Source organism: Elaeis guineensis, chromosome 12, assembly GCF_000442705.2.
Source record: "Elaeis guineensis isolate ETL-2024a chromosome 12, EG11, whole genome shotgun sequence".
NCBI lineage: Eukaryota > Viridiplantae > Streptophyta > Magnoliopsida > Arecales > Arecaceae > Elaeis > Elaeis guineensis.
The window spans coordinates 10783984-10803933 of NC_026004.2; the positions used below are offsets into that span (position 1 = coordinate 10783984).

Sequence of the window (19950 nt, forward strand, 5' to 3'; positions counted from 1 at the left end):
TATATTTGAAATTAATTGGTATGGATGTTAAGATTGTAATGATTTAATTTGGCCTTGCATATTTTTTAGGGCTTGCTCTAAGGAGTGTGCGGCCATCACGTATCCGACCCGGGTGTTGGGTTCGGGGCGTGACAGAATGGTATCAGAGCATAGGATATGATCATTAGGGATTATGATATGAGTGATTAGAATATTATAGAGTGATATCAGAGCTTAGATTATGATCATTGGAGATTACAATATAAATGATTTGGATGTGATAGAATAATATCAGAGCTTAGGTTTGAGATCACTAGAGATTATGAAGAGATATTAAAACTTTATGTAAGATCAGTAGGATGTGACAGAGTGGCATCTGAGCTTAGAGCCTAGGTTACGTTCATTTGGAGACAATGATATAAGTGATTAGGATATGACAGAATAGTACTAGAGCCAAGTTTAAGGTCACTAGGGATTGTCATATAAGTGATATCAAAACTTGGGATTATAATCACTAGAGTATGATTGATAATATCAGAGTTTAAGATTTGGATCATTAAAGGTATGATAGAATGATATTAGAGTTTAGGTTATGATCACTAGAAAATATGATTTAAGTGGTATTTGAGTTTAAGGTTATAATTATTCAGAATTGTAATTCTAATGATATCTGAACTTAGGTTATGATCACGAGGAATATGATAGATATAAAAGAGATGATTCAATATTTAGATTTCGAATCAATAGATATTAAGATGAAATTTATGCATAAGTGGCATATGTTATCTATAATAAAATTGATGAGTTATATCTTAGATTTCAATTAGTAAGGTTGACTTAAGTATGAAAAGAGTTGACCTTGAAATGAAGAGGAAGGTATTGATAAGTTATGTTGAATATACTAGATGATTTTGGAATGTGAAACTTATATGATTGAAGATCATGATATTTTTTTATTTCGGTGATAACTGTCTGAGCATTATAAATTTTGGACTTATCAAAAGAAAGTTAATTAGGGTATAAGAAGAAATTACATCATATGAGAGAGAAATATTTTTGAATACTGAACCTATAAGAGGTCATATATGAAACTCAATCTTAGATAAAAAAAAAATATACTTAAATTTTTATTATGAGAATATGAGATACACATCTTGGTGAAATTTTTGGTTACTCAAAATATCATATTCTGAATATGATTCTTTGATCTTTCAAATTGTATTGAATTTCAAGTCAAAAGCTTACTCTTCTAAGTGGTTCAAAAGTATTTTGATATTATTGTTAAATTAAAGAAGAAAATTTATTGTGTCAGAGAATGATATACAGGTTATGATGAAATCTTTTTAATAATTCATATTACTATCTTTGGATTAGATTTTTTTTGTGATTATTGAAGATGGTGAAGTGTATTAATCATTCAAGTCAAAGTTTGGATTTTTAAATTAAATTAAGATATCTTGCTAATGTTAAATTTTGAATGACTTATACAAGGGATAAGATTTTGTATAGATTTATTGATTAATATTAAGGATTGTGATGAAGGGAGTTCTATAAGAAATAATCAAGTTGATTCTACTTAAGGATGTTGGCTTGAGTTCTTTTAGTTGTCAAGTTAGAATTAATTTTTTTAAAAAAGGAAGATTGATTTAGAAATTATCTAAATGATTGTAAGATAAATCTAAGGTTAACTCCAATTGATTCTAGATATGTTAGATTTTTGAAGAGTGATGAAACTTATGCAATGATTTCAAACATAGAAAATGGATCAAGATTTAATTTTTATATGCTATACCCAAAGGTAGTAAAGATAAAAAAAAAAAAAAAAAAAAACTTAAAATTTTGCCCTAAGTCTTATATGAAATTTGAAGGTTAGATCTATCCTGGATTGATCTAACATATGAGGATATTTTATCTTTGATAGACTTATATAGTTTGATAAATTAATATCAGAGTGCGCAGCAAAAGCATGGTGGGTTAAATTGATTAGAAATATTAATTCTTTGATTCTGAAGATATTATGGAATACATTAGTTGTTAATAAAGAATAATTTTTAATCTGATCATAGTCGGATAATTTTTGTTAGTAGGTTGCTTCATTGTAGATAATACCAAAAAATCCTAGATATCTCAAGTTCATTAACAGCTTGATAGTTCTGATATTAGTTCAAACTTAGAATGTCCTGACATAGATCTCATATTTTTTAAAAAAAAATCTAATATTGTTACTCGAACTGATATAGAAGATTGAGATTTTTTTTAAGATGAGAGTCTACATATAAAATTTGTTAGAAGGTCAAGTGAAGAAAGAAATCGATGATTGTGAAGAGTGTCCGATGTTTGACCTTTATTTATTTTTCTATCAAGGATAGTCTGAGATAATTATGAATTTCGAGTGAAATGTATTAGACAAATAATGGTAGTATATTAATACAAGTCCAAAATGTTACAGTTCTTCAAAAAGTTGAGAAATCAATAAGAAGGGATGAGTTTGAGATTTCAAATAATTTTTGTTGTAACAAGATCATGAGAAATAAATAATATATATGATATTATCGTAAGCTTGAGAATGACATGAAGAATGTATACTTTGAAATAGATATCTCAAACGACATAATCTAATTTCGAGGACGAAATTATTTTAAGGAGGGGAGAATGTAACAACCCAGATTTAAAAAAAAAAATAAATAAAAAACAGAGGAGGAAGACTCCTAGCCGGAGTCTTCTTCCTTCCCGTCTCCGGCAAAATCGGATCGATAGAGTCCGATTAGGGGTAGGAAATCACCTCTATAAAATTCTCTTTCCCTCCCTTATGTCTCTACAATTGGTTTTGGAAAGATTTTTTTAGAAATTTGAGGGATTCTTCCAAGAGGATCCGCAGGTTCTTGATGGGAAAAAAGGGTTCGCCGGAGCTTTTCTCAACCGCCGGAGCAAGGTAAGCCCCTCCCCTTCTTCCTCTCCCTCTTCCCTTTCTCCTCTGGCCCAAAGCCTCGCCGCCGGCCACCGTCTTCGCCGGAAAATCCATGAACAAAAAAATTCCCTGTTTTCCGATCTCTTTTTGATTCTCGCCGGCCGAACCTTGCCACCGGCCGTCCACTGCCCACCGCCGCCTCCACCTATTGCCGGATCTTCGGCCAAGCTGCCGGAGCTCGAGCCGTCGAGGGGGGGGACCTCACGGTCCTCCCCTGTTTCAGCCAAGGGAGGCCACGGGAAAAGAAAAGAAGAAGAAGAAGAAGAAAAGAAAAGAAAAAAAGGAAAAAGAAAAAGAAAAGAAAAAAAGAAAAGGAAAAAGAAAAAGAGAAAAATAAAAATAAAAATAAAATAAAAAGAAGAAGAAGGAGAGAATTTTTCTCTCTCTCCTTTCTCTCTCCTTTTTCTCTCTTTTCTCTCTCTACCTTCTCTCTCTAGATTCTCTCTCTAGACTTTTCTCTCTCTTTACGGATTGTCTCTCTAGGATCTTTTCTTCCTCTCTGATTTCATCATGAACCCTAGAATAAACTTGAAGATGAAAATAAGATGATCCGAGGTTGCTCCGAAATTCGTGCAGTAGGTCTGATTCCAGTCTGATCCTATTCGAAATTTGTAACACTTGATTCATATTGAGTCACCCTGATAGGAACTCGGATGGTCTCGACCATGATTACCTCATCGAAAGGATACGAAGATTTCTCTCTCCACTTTCTCTCTCTATTTTCTCTCTCTAGAATTTTCTCTCTCTTCATAGATTTTCTCTCTCTAGAAGTCTTATGGATCAGTGGAGGATCCAAATACTTAGATAAATCCTAATTTTGATTAATCCTAAGAGAGATCCTCGATTTGTGTATTAGGATCAATTATCGGTAATTTCTATATATGTGATTTTTATATTTGATCAGGGTCATGAAGAGATACGATTGTCTGCATAAGATATCAAGTGGAATATTTTGTTAAAGAAATTTATAAATCAAAGAAGAACATTGATTTCTGTGTTTGGATCAGTCACCGGTAAAGGTAAGAATCCCTGTACATGATCACTATTATGTATATGCTATTTTACTGTTGGTCTTGCATCGTTGGTTTTGCATCGTCGGATTTGAGATCGATGAATTTATTATACCTGAGATACTGTTATTTGATTTTGAGCATGAGTATGTTATGTCAATATATATGTATCAGAGATTGATGGCATGATTATATGGATATGACATATCTGAATTGATCATAATGCAAGACAGAATTGATTGATGAAATCAACACATAATGATTAAATGAAAAGAAAGAGATATATGGTATGGACTAGCCTTGTCATGTGGAACAGCCGGCCAGGAGCTTATGCCTGGGACAGCCCGCCAGGAGCTTATGCCTGGGACAGCCCCCACTGGCTTACAGGTGGATCAGCCGGCCAGGAGCTCATACCTGGGACAGTCCGCCAGGAGCTTATGCCTGGGACAGCCTCTCACGGGCTTTGGTACGTGGGACAGCCGGCCAGGAGCTCATCCTGGGACAGTTTTGAAAGACTTTTTAAAGTGGATTCGATCCGGATGATGACTGAGGTATAGACTTGGATAGTCCAGAGCCAGAAAGAAACTGTTAAAAATCATGTGATTATGAAAGGAGAAATGAAAGATAAGACATGAAACAATTATTGAACAAAAGTGTTTCACCTGTTAATATATGATTATGCATTTATTTTGACAAGACAGAAAATTTATGAATGTTTGCATTATTCTGGACATTAAATATGAGATTTTATATCTTACTGTTTATCCTTATTTTCAGACTATATTACTATATCAGTATGATATGGAAATTCTTATTGGGCTATAAAGCTCACACCCCTTCATCTTTCTTTTCTTTTCAGAGATACAGAATGTTCATGATTGGCTATGGCTTAGATTTATGGGTGAGCAGATGGATAGATAGAGTGTTATAGTACCTGATCAGAGAACTGAAGAAATTTAATTTGTACCTATACAAGGTTTTATAAATTATATTTGAAATTAATTGGTATGGATGTTAAGATTGTAATAATTTAATTTGGCCTTGCATATTTTTTAGGGCTTGCTCTAAGGAGTGTGCGGCCATCACGTATCCGACCCGGGTGTTGGGTTCGGGGCGTGATATCTTTAGAGACTTTCTTCATCTCTTCTATGAAAGACTTCTTGTCTTCTTCTCTTATGGAGTCATTTTTTTCAACTCGCACTGTCTCAACGGATATCTATTTCTTATCTTGAATCTGAAGTATCACACAAGTTGCAAACTGCTCACTTAATAAGTCTTCTAGCCTGAAGTTTTCTGCTTCAACTATGAAAAAATATTCTTCCACCTTTCACACCTCTTTGGATTGTACTTTGCTTTGACTGTTGCCTTAGAACCAAACCAGCTCTGACTATTATCATAAGATCGAACTTGGCTCTGATACTCCTTTGTTGGAATTTGGTGATGGATACTTATTATACTTATGCTCCGATACCACTTTGTTAAGGTGGATAAAGGAGGAGAGGAGTACTCAATCACATATAATAAGAAATGCTTAAGAGAGGAGAGAAATAATATCATAATTTTTATTTATTTCATATCCAACTCCTACTACATACTAAGAAAATTATTTTTATTTATACTACTCATAAACACATTAATTACTATAGTTATATGACTCTTTGATCTTCATAATATATTAATTAATATCCCACACACTTCTTTAAAAGACACATATATTCCCAAACTTCTCATGTATATTTTTAAAAGTCACAAACACATTCCTAAACATAAGTTCATGTACCCACATTTAATACATCTCTTATGCATGGATAATCCTACTCACATAGTTTAGTGTAATTTACGAAGGCAATAAATTCATGTTTATTTTCCAATAATAAGCAGGAACCGACTATGTAGAATATTCACATGGCCTGCATTATTATGTTTTGGTATTAATTCACCCCAACTAGTTGTTTATGTAGTATTCGCTTCCTTGTTGTCTAACAATTGATGGCATATGTTGTCGAATTGTCAGACCCACATAAATAAACTTGGTTTTAATCCATATCTGACAACACAAAACATATATTACATTCCTAGGTTGGAAAATCTAGTATATGTGAGACTCCACTATGATCGGATGCCAATTTAATCGCTCCAACTAGTTGTTTACATAGTTTTTTTTTTACGCTTCCTTATCATCCAATAATTGACAGTATATTTGTTGGATTGTCACATGCACTTAAGTAGCTTCATTTTAAAATCGTATATGACAGTAGAAATAGATATATATTACATTCTAAGTTGGAAGAGCTCATAAATCTGAGACTTCTCTATCATGCTTTGGCGTTAATTTACTCCAACTAATTGTTTATGTGGCTTTTGCTTCCTTGTCATCTAGCTAGCATACATCGTCGCATTATTATAGACACTTAACTTTAGGTTCATATTTTATACGATAAAGCAATAGATATTACATTTTTAAGTTGGAAGATCTAATAAATTTGGGCTCCACCTTTGACATCAATTTGATCCAACTAGTCATTTAGCTAGCTTTAGCATTTTTGTTGTTTGACAATTGGCCGCATATCTTATTAGATTATCACACACACTTAAATAACTTTAGTTTTAAATCATATATGACAACAAAAATAAATATTACTTTCTTAAGTTCGAAGATCTAGCAAATTTGAGACTTTGCCATTATGATTTGATATCCGATCACTTCAGCTTGTTATTAATATGGCTTTTATTCCCGTCATTTTGGATCGATGCAGCATTTAAATAGCTTAGGTTTTAAATCATATATAATAACAAAAATAGATATTACATTTCTAAATTGGAAAATCCAGTAAATCTAAGACTCCACATATATGTTTTGACATCAATTCACTCCAACTAGTTATTTATTTGGCTTTTGCTTTCTTGTCCTCTAACAATTGGCAGCATACATTGTCAGATTATCACACATATAGACAGCTTCAGCTTTAATCTTATATGGCAACTGTTACCAAAAAAAAAAAGATCTTATATGACAACAAAAATAGATATTACATTCTTAAGTTGGAAGATCTAGTAAATCTGATACTCCACCATCTTGCCTTGACATCAATTTGCTCCAGCTAGTCGTGTAAGTGGCGTTCTCATCCATGTCGTCTAACAATTGGCATCATATCTTGTCGGATTTTCACCCACACTTAAGATATAGCTTTTGTTTTAAATCATACACGATGACAGAAACAGTTACCATTGTGCATGTTGTTGTATCTGTTGCGCATCGAAAGAAAAGAGAGAGCAAATCTAGGAGTACTCGAGCTATTAAATCTGTTTCAGGGGAAAAAAAACTCTGTTGCTGATTCAAGGCACTGTGTTTTATTTTGTTTTGAACGTGACTGTGCAGGCAAATAGACTTTTAAAAGCATTCCTGGATATCGTAGACAGACCAGATTTTTCATTTCATTAAGATCCAGAAGATCATCGATAACAATGCAGCTATTTTGTCACTGACCCGGGTACTTTGCCATAACTGGCAAATTAGTGGATCACTGAGAAGATTTAGGAACATTTGGATGCTTCAGAAAGACCATAGTATTAATATCTTTCTATGATTCATGTCCAAATATCATAAGATGGATACCCTTTTTCTCAGATAATGTAATGGATACTGCTAAGTAGATATGGCATCCTGAACTGCTTCCTGTCAAAAACTTTAGGCACAATTCTTTTTTTTACCAGGCTCATTTAATACACTTCAGGATCTTCTACTTCTTTAACTAATGTTTGGCTGCAAATGTTTCTGCGGATTGTCCTGACTCCCTAAAGGCAGCTGTTACCTGTTAAAACTGGAAAGAAGATAGGAAGCAATAACAAAGTATTTTGATTCCAATTCCCTTACCATGATCGATTGGCCAATGAGCTTCATTTAGTCTGTCATCCAGATCCTTCCGCCAACGGGAAAAAATCCCATTTCTATTTTAATAGAATCTATGAAGTACGAAGCATAATTATTCTGATCTGCAGCTTACAGCCTTATTAACAGGTCAATAAGAAGCAACACGATATTATGTTCATGTAATCTGATTCTACACAACAATCTGACTTGATTGCAGTTTCTTGAATAGCTAAACGGGGGCTTCTAATCCAACAAATAAACCAAAAGGTTATTTTTAAGTGTTGGAGCAGCCAAGCTTTTGTTTTTTTTTTTCCTTTATGTGGTTCCATAAACCAAATGGTTTGTGATAAAAAAAACAACCAAATGGCTTGGCAGGCGCTTCTGTTGGCCATCCAGTTTATTAGCGGCCAAATGTTAATTGAAAACTGCTCCAGCGTTTTTGATTAACCTCTTTTTGCAGCCTTCAGTCCAGATTCTCACTTCATAACCTGTCTAATTGTTCAAAATAGTCCAAATTGGATTTATATCAAACCTCTCAAGGCATCTATGTTTTCTCGAAACTGCACTGGGGGGCACCAGTTTGAGGTCATTGCTCGGAGTAAACATAGGTTTCTGGGAGGAGTTAAAACTTAAATAATTGCTGTCTGTTTGTTCCCCATAACATGAGAATGAATTCCAAGCAGCACTGGCCTGATCATCGACCATAACCATACAATAGTACAACACACTGAAATCATACTTCCACATATATTTACAGTGCCTGCTTAAGGATTGTCATGGCTGAAGCTAACGAATAAAAACAAGATGAAAGAGCTTTGAAGATAATACGCATCTCTTTGAAATGCCAAAAAATCTTGGCAACTGTTCACAATCTGAGGCATATCCACAAATGATACATTATACGTTACAATACCAAGGGTAAACAGACTAAAAAGGAAAAAGAAAAGAAAAACGTTGAAGGGCACAAATTTGCCTAATTGACTAGGATCATCTCTTCCCCTGCAGCCTTGGCTGCAACAACAGCTTCCAGTCTTCTCCAAGCGAGCTCTCTTTGCTCTTCCAAGGCTTTGGCCTTTTCCTTTTTCTCCATGTACTGTCGTTGGCACTCTTCAAACAGTTCACTGTCCATCTCCAGGAACATCTTACGGACATTTGAAGTCAGACCATGAACCGCCTGATTCCAATGGCCCTGCATGTTCTTCTCCAGAGCTTCAAATATGATGGGGAAGATGATGCTGCGGTTTTGAGCAATCAAGCTCACAATGTGATCATTGTTCCAGAGGAATAGGGCCCGTTCAGCAACCTGCCATTAATCTTTACCTTTATCACATGCAAAAAAATGCACAAAAGGAAGAACAAAGAGCCAACATTCATCTAGGAATTATCCAACCAATTTTCTAGATGCTGAAAATGTTCTGCACGATGTTGGTAATGCAATCTGTGCGGTCAATTGTTACCTTCTGGAATTGAAGCATTGGCATAGCAAAAATTTGCTAAACAAATGGCGAATTGTGTAAGGCTTACTACTATAGGAAACAAATATGAATGGCACGTTATGGTCAAGGAAGAAGTTGTTTCAGAAAGCCACAGCATAAAAGAGAAGCGGCAAAAGATCCATCGAACTCAAAGTGCCTTAAATGAACCAGCATAAAAACAGAAGCTTATCAAAGAGCAAGAGTGTAAATGGAAGTTTGCAGAACCACCTTGCAACGGCAAGCGCACAAAATATACAAACTCCCCTATTTAAAAAGTATCATAAGACATGGCGATATGACCATTAATAAGGTGTGCAGCAAACATGCAAGTTGACGTGCAAACAAAGAAGAATGGCCACACAAATTGTATGTAAAATATTTATCTTTGAAAGGCCTGCTATCATGTCCAATTTTCCAATTATTTTCATTTTACACCAAAGCCATTGGAAAGTTGTCAATAAACAACATCATTTAAAGCTTGAAATAGGCCCAGGCTATCCCAGAGCCAGTCTGTCTGGCCCATTATTTGGTTCAGGTTTGTGTTGCCCACATTGAAGAGTTATTGTATGAAAAAAATGTTAACGTGCTACTGAATATTATTCCATGCACAAAGAAAACTTATGTCCCAAAGTTATAAAACTCAATTTGTGACTAACATATAAAACTAACATTGTATATTAAATCCACTCTTGTTTGCTAAGTCATCTTTAGCTTCATAACAAAATTTGGTTATTAGAAAATGGATCAGTTGCAATGTCACCCTGTCCCATGCATACATCCTACAAATAATCATCACCATCTTGTCCGGTTGGACTCTCAAACATCCATAATAGAGAGTGTTTTAATAGCAATCTGAAGGTAGGCAAATCAACCAACTGATATCGAGCACAGGTTATCCAAGGCCAAGTTTTGATAAAAGGAAAGGCTACTTTGGTAATTTTAACTAAGTCCAACCAGTTCTTCTTTGGCCCTCTTATGCATGGTTCAAACTCTTCACCTGTGTTTGGGAAAATGATGTTTGTCATCACTGATGCACTCATCCAAACCAAATCAAATTGTATTGATTCTACTTTCCTCTGCTAGGACTCCTACTCCTACCCTTGTATTAATATTTGTAAGGAAGACAAATGCAGCGCACATGAATGAGCCTACTGCAACTAGTACTTGATTGATGATTGAGGTACCATCAGTCATTGAATGTTTAGTATTAACTCTTCACAGCCACAAGATACATTTTTTTTCCTGTCAAATAACAGGCATACTCCCAAGTTGAACATTCTGATGGTATATAGAGAGAAGAAGAGAGAATCACAAGCCCAGCCACATGCAAATGCCTGATCATGTTACGATATATGAGCCATATATAGTGGAGATAAAGATAGCAATAAGAATAGATATTCTTTATGAAGCAGAAAAACTGATATATATATATATATATATATATATATATATATATATATATATATATATATATATATATATATATATATATATATATATATATATATATATATATATATATATATATATATATATATATATATATATATGTATATATATGTATATTTATATATAGATATACATATGTATATATGTATATATATATGTAGATATATATCTGTATATATGTATACATATATATGTGTGTGTGTGTGCATATATATGTGTGTGCATGTGTGTGTATATCTGTATATATGTATATGTATATGTATATGTATATGTATGTATATATATATATATATATATATATATATATATATATATATATATATATGCGTGTGTGTGTGTATGTATATATATACTTCCACAACATCCTTTTAAATAAATTATAATTTTTAAGGTGCATACCAGCCTAGTTGGCAAAGTCTCTTACGTTGATACAAGAGACCTGGGTTGCATTCATGCCATCATCGAATAAACATATGTATGGCTTCTACCCTCCTCCTCTAATAATCATAATAATGATGACCACGATGATGACTACAACAATGATGATGACGAAGACCACGACCACGATGATGATGATGAGGAGAAGGAGCAATCATACTTGTTTGGTCAAGATATTTAGGAAGTTCACAACAAACATGTAGAATAGATGCCAATGGTAATTATTTTCATATGGCATATTATCTAGATACCTTGAACACACAGTCTTCAGGTTGATTTGTTAAATATTATCATAAACCAGATCATGTGCTTGCAGAAAGGCACACTTCCACCTTGTTTTACTATAATGATGGCCATCCTCATCGTTATTCTATCCCCTTCTAAAATATCTTTAATTATAAGATACACATTTCATCAATTACTTTAACATCTACTTTCTACATGATATGCACATCAAATAAGTTTTGACTAATATATATTTAAGCTTTTTTAGTAATATGTTATATTTAGAAGAAATTTGCTACAATTTTTTTTCCACCGCTTAACTAAATAAATCTTTTGGTTGGGAGGGGGGTGAGGCTCCTCCTGGTTAGAAAAGGAAAAAGAAAACCAAATCTAACGCTTGAGTGCTTGTCCTTACAATGGCAGTTTTTGAGTACAGTTTTCAACATTTTGGAGAATTTTCTGAACAATCATGGTCTATATCCCCATAATTTTCCTATATAAAAATTATCACATTCTCATAACTACCTCATTCCAACATATCATGCAAATAATCCTATAATTATACATTAAAGCCAGACTAGTTTCCTAGGGTCTTTTTGTTTTTTAAAACACCATAGTCATATGTTCCTAGATATTCATCATTCCTTAAGTTATAGATCCTTCCTTGATAACAGTATTTAGTAATCAACAATACATTAAAAATACTAAAAACTCTTGATTAATTTAACTAATTATTTTTATTACCATCAGCCATATATTTTATGGCTCACTAGAAAATGTTTGAACACACACACAACAATGAAATCATATTCACACTACTTCCTTAGCATCCTTAAAATTTGGATAACTATTGGAAATATTCATGATTTTAATTCTCTAAACTTTCCTTAATAGGACCTCTATTATTTGAACAACATTCCAGGTATCTTCATTAATTGATCACCACATAGCTCCCAATGTTCAATTAGGTTATGTATTCCTTACTCAACTTCACTAAGTCTTAATCCCAAACTAGTTAGGGCCAGCTTTATGAATCATGTCCCTCATTCCAATCTATGGAGGGCTGCACTTTATGAAAAATGGAGCGATATCAAGCCCTTTCTTACGACTTCATCCCAAGTGATTTACCCCTACCCCTCTTTCCTGAGGCTAAGTATTCCTTAGACTCTTAAATCACAATTTCAGGACACTTTCTTATGTTGACATAGTAATGCAAATGATACCATTAAATTCACAAGTATTTTTTCTTAAAAACAATCAACTATTCAGACCATATCATTTCTATTTCAAACTCCACTCTACTCTTTTAAGCAACCAAGTACTAGTGTATTTACTAAGTTCTTCCATTCACTTCATAATTGTAGTGCATATCTTGAAAAAAATCAAAGCAGACTATTTATATTGATTGTCACTTGAAGACAATAACCTCTTATAAATCCACAAGGGTATAAGTTCAAAACATAGATATGCAAATGAAGAAAATTAATAATGCATATTGTATATCCAAGAGAATTGTTCCAAATGAAACCTTAGATGGAAAATTTCATCTGATTCTTATTTTTAATAATAAAGTTTGAGATGCATTATGTATTCTCTTTTTCTTTTTTTTTAATATAAATAGTAGTAATTAAAGCATCATCATTGGTTATTTCCAAGAGCCCTTCATTGAATTTGGCAAGCCCATCCTTTTGTTAATAAGATTAGCATTAACTTTTCAATCCTAACCTTAAAAACAAGTCAGCAAAACCAGTTCAAAAGGTGTTGCATCCCACAAAAAGGACAAATAATTAATAATATTTCATTTTGATCTAGTGTAGATGAGAAAGCACTTGAAGGGGAAAAGAAATAGCAGGAAAACATCCAATTCAGTTCCCACTAAGAAACAACCAACTTTCATAGTGTAACCCGGACATTTGGAGCAGTCCAGGTGTTTGGGCTTGAAGTTGGTTAAGAATTAGTTGCTTTAATTTTTTGGGTTTTACTTTCACATAAGCCGCTGTTTTATTGTCTTGGAGTCCTTTCTGTAAATCTTTATATATGATATATTGTCTTGTGATGTTTGCAATTAATTCGAAGCCTATTTCTGTATTCGGCTTATGAATCCTACTTTACATAGGAATAATATCAAAAGGTCCCACTACGGATCTATCTTCAATTAGGAAAGTTCAGAAGTCATTAGAAATGTAATTTGGAAAGATTTTGATGGTTTTCTATATAAAATCCTATGACACTACGAGTTTTTCTATTTTACGAAAATTCATTGGCTGCTCTTTTTGTTAGGAAAATGTAGGAAAAGGTTTATGAATGTCCTAGTCAATTAAGAGTCATTAAAAGTCATGCGATGTCTTCAGTTATTTGAGGAGACAAGATGGTGAAAATCGGTTTTAGCTTTTGGTGATAAGTATTGAATAAATTTACATTTTTTCCTCTCTATCGAGCACTTTAGCTCTTCGATCTTCTCTCCTGCACTCAGACTTTGCTCTAATCTTTATTCTTCTCTCCTGTACACTATTTATCTACTTTGCACCTTGAAATTACTCACAATTGCTTATTTTGCTGTTTGAAGGGTAAAAATCAGGTCAAGTCAGATCCGGAAATTATTTGAGCAAATTAAACTAAATTCTGCAGTCTAACTCTATACTTGGCTGCATCATATACCAAGTGTTCAGCACCTTAACCTCCAAAAATCCTAACACTAGGACACTCCACACAAGGCAATTTACAAAATAAAAATATGATATCTTTCAATGACTACCATAAATTGACTAGTCAAAAGCACTTTGAAAACACATACTCATGCCAGAATATCATTGCAGGAAAATACAGCTGTTTTCATCGGAGGAGTTTGGACACTTCAGATTAAATCGTTTAGAAAATATGGTTGACAATTCAAGTATCATAAATTAAAATGGGGAGTTCCTTGCCAAGACATTCCAGAAAAAAAAGAAAGAAAAGAAAAGAAAAGAAAAGGCAAATCAAGTGAAGTGCTGATACTTGTAGCTGACGTAAGCAGGACACTCCATCTTTGGAGCATCATGGAGTGCTATCCATATCCACATTGTGTTGTATCCTAGTGGCCAAAAGCATTGACAGTTTAGAACTCCAAAAAACTGAAGTGTCCAGGTCACACCAAATTATTTGACCTTATTGGGTAACTTGAATGTTTAACTGGTGAAGAGTCAAAAATCAAACATTGGGGATGTCATTAGAGACTTGTGAACAGAGAAAATCAACAAAATTGTTGTTTCAAAACATACCATATGACTAATCTAACAAGTGCTATAAAAGGTGGATCCATTTTGCTTATGACCAAGGGAGAGAGCATAATGTTAAGCCAAAATTTCCATGCTTTATTGAAATGTATTGATCTAATAAAAATAATTCAAATTAACAAATTTTAGACTAACTCAAAAATTAAAGAATAAAAAATAACTAAACTAAGAATGATTTGATATTTAACTAAGGAGTTATCTTGGTATAAAGTGACATGTCAACTAATAAATGACAAATTTTCTACATATCATACGATAACATTAATTGATCAAGCATTAATGAATCATCCATAAAACATGAACGGTAAATCAACATGCAACAAAAAAAGCTCTACTAAATGATGAGTGATTTGAAGTTGCAGATAAATAACTAACCAAGAATTGTCAAAAGTTTTTAGCCGTAACTAGGGTAAGGTGCAAGGGCACAGGTGTCAAAGATAAAGGTCAAAGGTTATCACCTACTTGGCCAAGCCACTTATTATCTCACCTTGTCCCATACCCGATCAACCATAAAGATAGTCCAGACTCAACCCACTTGGGAGAGCTAGTTCTAAGCAGAAAACTTGGATGATATTTGAGTGATCGAGTAGCATAAGAAGGCTGTCTAGGCAGATGAAACCTTAGTGGAATAGAGGGGCCTGCTTAAGCTAAGATAGCTACTAGGCAATCTAGCCTCTAAAGCAATGTCTCTCAGAAGTGACTTTTAGCATATATTGTCCCAACCAATGGATTATGAGTCACTCTGCAAATCAATCAATGCCTAACAAACCAATCCAACTCATTGCCATCAAACCCATAAAAAATTGGTGGACTACACAACTTGAAATTTTATTTCTTTAATGAAGCACGAATACAAGCATACATTGGGAACCATATCTATTGCAGATTTTTTTTGCAATTTCAGTAAGGATGAAATTATTCCTGAGGCTGCATAACATCAGAATGCAGAAGCAAATAAAATAAATTCTCAAAGTTTACTTCAACTGGGAGCCAACTTTAACAACTGATCTAGTTAGTATTCCGGTGGTTTATTTCCTTTACAATAGATAAGTTGGAAGCATTCTTATTCTAGAGACAGTGGCTTCAGTTATAGCAATCTCCATAAATGTTAATGCAGGAGAACAGAAAGAGGAATAATTTATAAATATATATTCCCCTTCCTAAAAGCAAAGAGTTAGTTATTTTATGCACTTGATTGAACTCTTTAAGGGATTAAAAAGTTCTCCTCTGTGTAGAATTTTAGAGGTCGGGAGAAGTGAATTTACTCTTTCAATTCATTATCTGCCGTTTCTGAGGTAGCATTACAGAGGGACAGGGGATGGAGACTGAAAAATAGCCCTTCCTCAATCTAAAGTTACTAGAGTAACGTCTAAAACCTCTATAATCACTTCAAACCTTTTTCTAAAACCTTATACATCAAGTTGGTCCCCTCTTTTCATGCCCCTCTGCATACATACAGGGCACCTTCCCTTACTAGGGGTTTCATCATCTTGCTTGCACATGTCATATCATGTTAACCAATTTTCCATTTTAGACAGAGCACAATGCCATTAATATGCCTTCTCTGATATACTGTATATTGAAGGTCGAGCTCCTATCCAAAGCTTCCCCAAATCTCGTTGCAAATTTTGATATATTACAAACTAGTTCCCCATCACTTTGTCCTTAATTAATGCCAGTTGTATGGCTCCTCTAATATACTAACTTCTCTATCCTTCCTAGTTTTATCAAATGCGATAATATCTAAATGCATGCCGAGACACATTTAGTCTCAACAATTTTAAATATGGTTTTACATACTGAATAAAGAAAGAACTTAAGTTCGTACACGATGACACAATGTAAGAACATCTTATACAGTATTTTATTTTGCAAAATAAGGACCAGAACAGCTGAAGAAGAAGCTATAGTATCTGTCCACCTCTTCATGTCGAATCATAATGTCTTTGTCTATGTCACATAATATAGATGGGGAAAAAGTTATCTTCCATATTTGAAGAACAACAGCAAGATCAAAAGCTTAGCGTGAAACTTGCAAACCTTCCAGGAAATTAGTTTTTTTCTTTTTCCGGAAAAAGAACCACAAATGTATCCAAATTCTCCTTTTATGACAAGAAATAAATAATTAAAAGCCAGCCAGACCTAACCATTTTATTTATAGTAAAATTCACCTTAAAGAAAAGAAAAGCACGATTAAAAGATTGGGTCTCAAACCTGAAAATGAGAGCTATTGAGGCAGCGCGCAATTTGCTTGAACAAAGGAACCATGCATCTCTGGAACTCGGCGGGCTGCGTTGCCTCCAGAACCTCCTCCAATTCTCCGAGGAAAAGCACCTCCTTTTGGCAGTTGGTGACCGGCCAATACTTCAACAAACCCCGGATGACCGTGTCCGCAAGCTTATAATCCTTCTCGACAAACTGGGTAATGCAGTAGGATAGCTGCTGGTGGTAAATGCCCACCGGTTTCGGCTTGTGGAGCGGAAGGAGAGCCCGGACGAGGAAAAGCTTGTGCTCCTCCTTCATCGGCAGGGCGAAGCCGTTGATGATGCTCCCAAGGATCTCGAGCAGCTCGCCGATCCCGCTGTGGCGCTCAGTCTCGAAGATGAAGCGGTAGAAGATGTTGTTGATGGCCTTACGGATGAAGGGTCGGTGGACCATGAACTTGCCGTAGATGCGGTGGAGGATGGTCTTGAGGTACTCGCGCTCGCGTGGGTCCTCCGAGTCAAAGAGGTCAAGGAGGCGGAGGACGAAGGAGTGGTCGATGTAGCGCTTGCCGACCTTGGTGTCGGTGTCGGAGGAGACGACGTAGCGGAGGAGGAGCTCGTAGACGAGCTGGAGGTGGGGCCAGGCAGGATCGAGGTAGGGGTCCTCCTCCTCCGGGTCGGCGTTCTCGGAGCCGGTGTTCTCATGGGAGGCCGGCGGGAAACAGCGGAAGATGTTGACGCCGACGGTGCGGACGAGCTCTTCTTGGACGGGCTCGGTGATTCGGCCGGAACCGGACTGGACGAAGTCGACGAGCTCGATGAGTGTCTGGCGCTTGGCCTCCTTCTCGCGGGCGGATTTGAGCGTGTCGGAGAAGTCGAAGACCATGGCGCAGATCTGGAGCTTGCGGAGGAAGAGGGCCTGGCGCTCGGGGACGGGGACGTCGCGGAAGAGGGGGAGGGCCTCGATCTGCGCGGCGGCGGCGGCGCCCGAGGAGGCCTGAGGGTGGGAGTTAGGTGCCGCGCCGGCGACGGAGGAGGAAAGGGTGGTGCGGGAGGCGTGGTTGACGGTCACGTTGGAGGCGGAGACCACCGGGGCGCCTCCGGCGGCGGTGGCGCCGTAGGGGTAGACGGCCGGCTCACTGGCGTCCGATTTGGGAACCTTGCGGTTCGCCCGCTTTATGATCCTGTTGAACATGTTGCTCCTCTCTTTCTCTCCGAATCCGAAATCCCAACCCTAATCCTAATCCAGGGAGAGGGATTGCCGGAGAACGAAACCCTAATTGGGGGATGATATCAGAGAGCAGGCAGAGGCCATGGATCCGAGTGGAGGAGAAGAGAGCGGAGGAGGAGGAATTGGAGGTAATCCATAATAATTAATTAATCTAAAAATAAATTTATATATATCCCATATATATATATGTGTGTGTATATAAACAATGATTGAGGGATTAAAAAGGGAGAGGAATGGAAGGAAGGGGGAAAGCAGACAGGGATGGGAAGGGAAGGGAAGGTAGAGGGGAGGTGGGGGAGAGGGAGATCAAGGATAATTCTCTCATTTTTAAAAGATTAAAGAAGAGGAAAACCAAGATTAAGATTTAAAAATGGGGGATATTTGTATTTTTTATGTGATTAACATTTCATTATGGGTTGGATTGCACTTGGATTTGGTTAATGAACGGATTGGAGGAGGGAGGAGGAGGATGTTGTCGTTGATGTTGGGAGGTTGATTAAGATATAATGACGATGATCATGGTTGTTAGCAAATGAAATGGTGTGAGTGGTTATTATAAAAAATGATTATAGTCACGCTATGTTAGAAAGAAGCTAGGATTGAAATTTGTGTTATTATTTTAAGAGTTGGAGGTTGTTTACTTGGTTAAGACACCTTATTTGTGTGCTGTTATATTATTATTAGCATTGTAACGTTTGTCGTTTTCTCTCCAATGTAAGACCATAGTCTCCTCTCGGGTGGTTACGTATCTGGTCTGAAATAGGAATGGAAGTACTGCACTTTGGATAAAGGAACCTTTCTGTATCGTACTCGCATGGAAATGACAAAGGAACAATGTACCGTTTATGTCACATTCAACGAACGGTCCAAATTAACTATAATAGCAAAAGCGTAATCCTAGGACGAGCTGGAGCAAATCTGAAGCCCAACAGGTTTCCTAGGACCCATGCCTGTGACCAACTCGGCCAAACCCAATCAACACCCAAGCTACAATTGGGGTGGAGGAGGGCAGAAGAGAGAGAGAGATGGCCTGTGAGTCATTGGGCCGGTGGGGTGGAAAAGTTTGCAAAATCTTGGGTCAGGCCTGGTATATTAACATCCCTCGTTCAATTGCAAACTTCCTGTTTGATTGATCTGCCACACCTGCAGTGCATGTTAGTCAGATAGTTGATTGATTGAATAGATTTTTAAAGTGAATTGCTTTTCTCCTGGAAGCATATTAAGCAAAATTAATATGTTTTGAAGGAAAGTTTGATTCTCCTGTATTCCTTTGATAAAAGGTTGATGACAAAGTTTTCCAAGTCCTTATGATTGTGTTGGACAAACTGGATTCTTCTAATCTGTATAAAATGTCCGCTCCCAATGTTATTTTGATTGGATTTTTCTTTTTCAGTGTGACTATAGCCCTTAATTTAGTTACAGCGATAAGAGATCTGTTTTCTTTTTCCTTTTTTTTTTTTTTTTTTGTTTGTTTTTTTTAATTGTTTGTTTCAATAATCGCTTATATGTGATCCTATTATGTATTCCAGCAGGTAACTTGTTCACTCTTGATGGTTCTCTTTTTTTCCAAACCATTTCTCAGTTTATAACCCAAGCAGATCTACTAAGACATACCTTAGGAGATCATCTACTACAAACACCAATTTGTTAGGTATACAATCCATCAAGTAGACTTTCCACCACTGATGTGTTGATTCAGTAATACAAAAGTTTATCCTGCCATTTTTTCCTCTATTTCTTTATGGCTTCAAAAGAGTCTTCTTTGCTGCTGTACCAAGTTGGCAAACAGTTCAATCATACGTTTAGATTGATATGTTTGATGTGATTC

The 19950-nt window shown here is 35.8% G+C and overlaps 1 protein-coding gene across 1 annotated transcript; it reads right to left on the minus strand.

Moving 5' to 3' along the window:
• Window positions 1-8642: 8642 nt before the first annotated feature.
• On the minus strand, window positions 8643-18634 carry LOC105055252 (serine/threonine protein phosphatase 2A 57 kDa regulatory subunit B' beta isoform). The gene is made up of 2 exons (XM_010937023.4): window positions 16902-18634; window positions 8643-9131 (listed from the first exon to the last, which is right to left on the minus strand). Exons 1-2 carry the CDS (start codon window positions 18084-18086, stop codon window positions 8802-8804), a joined length of 1515 nt encoding a protein of 504 aa, XP_010935325.1. The 5' UTR covers window positions 18087-18634; the 3' UTR covers window positions 8643-8801.
• Window positions 18635-19950: the final 1316 nt, after the last annotated feature.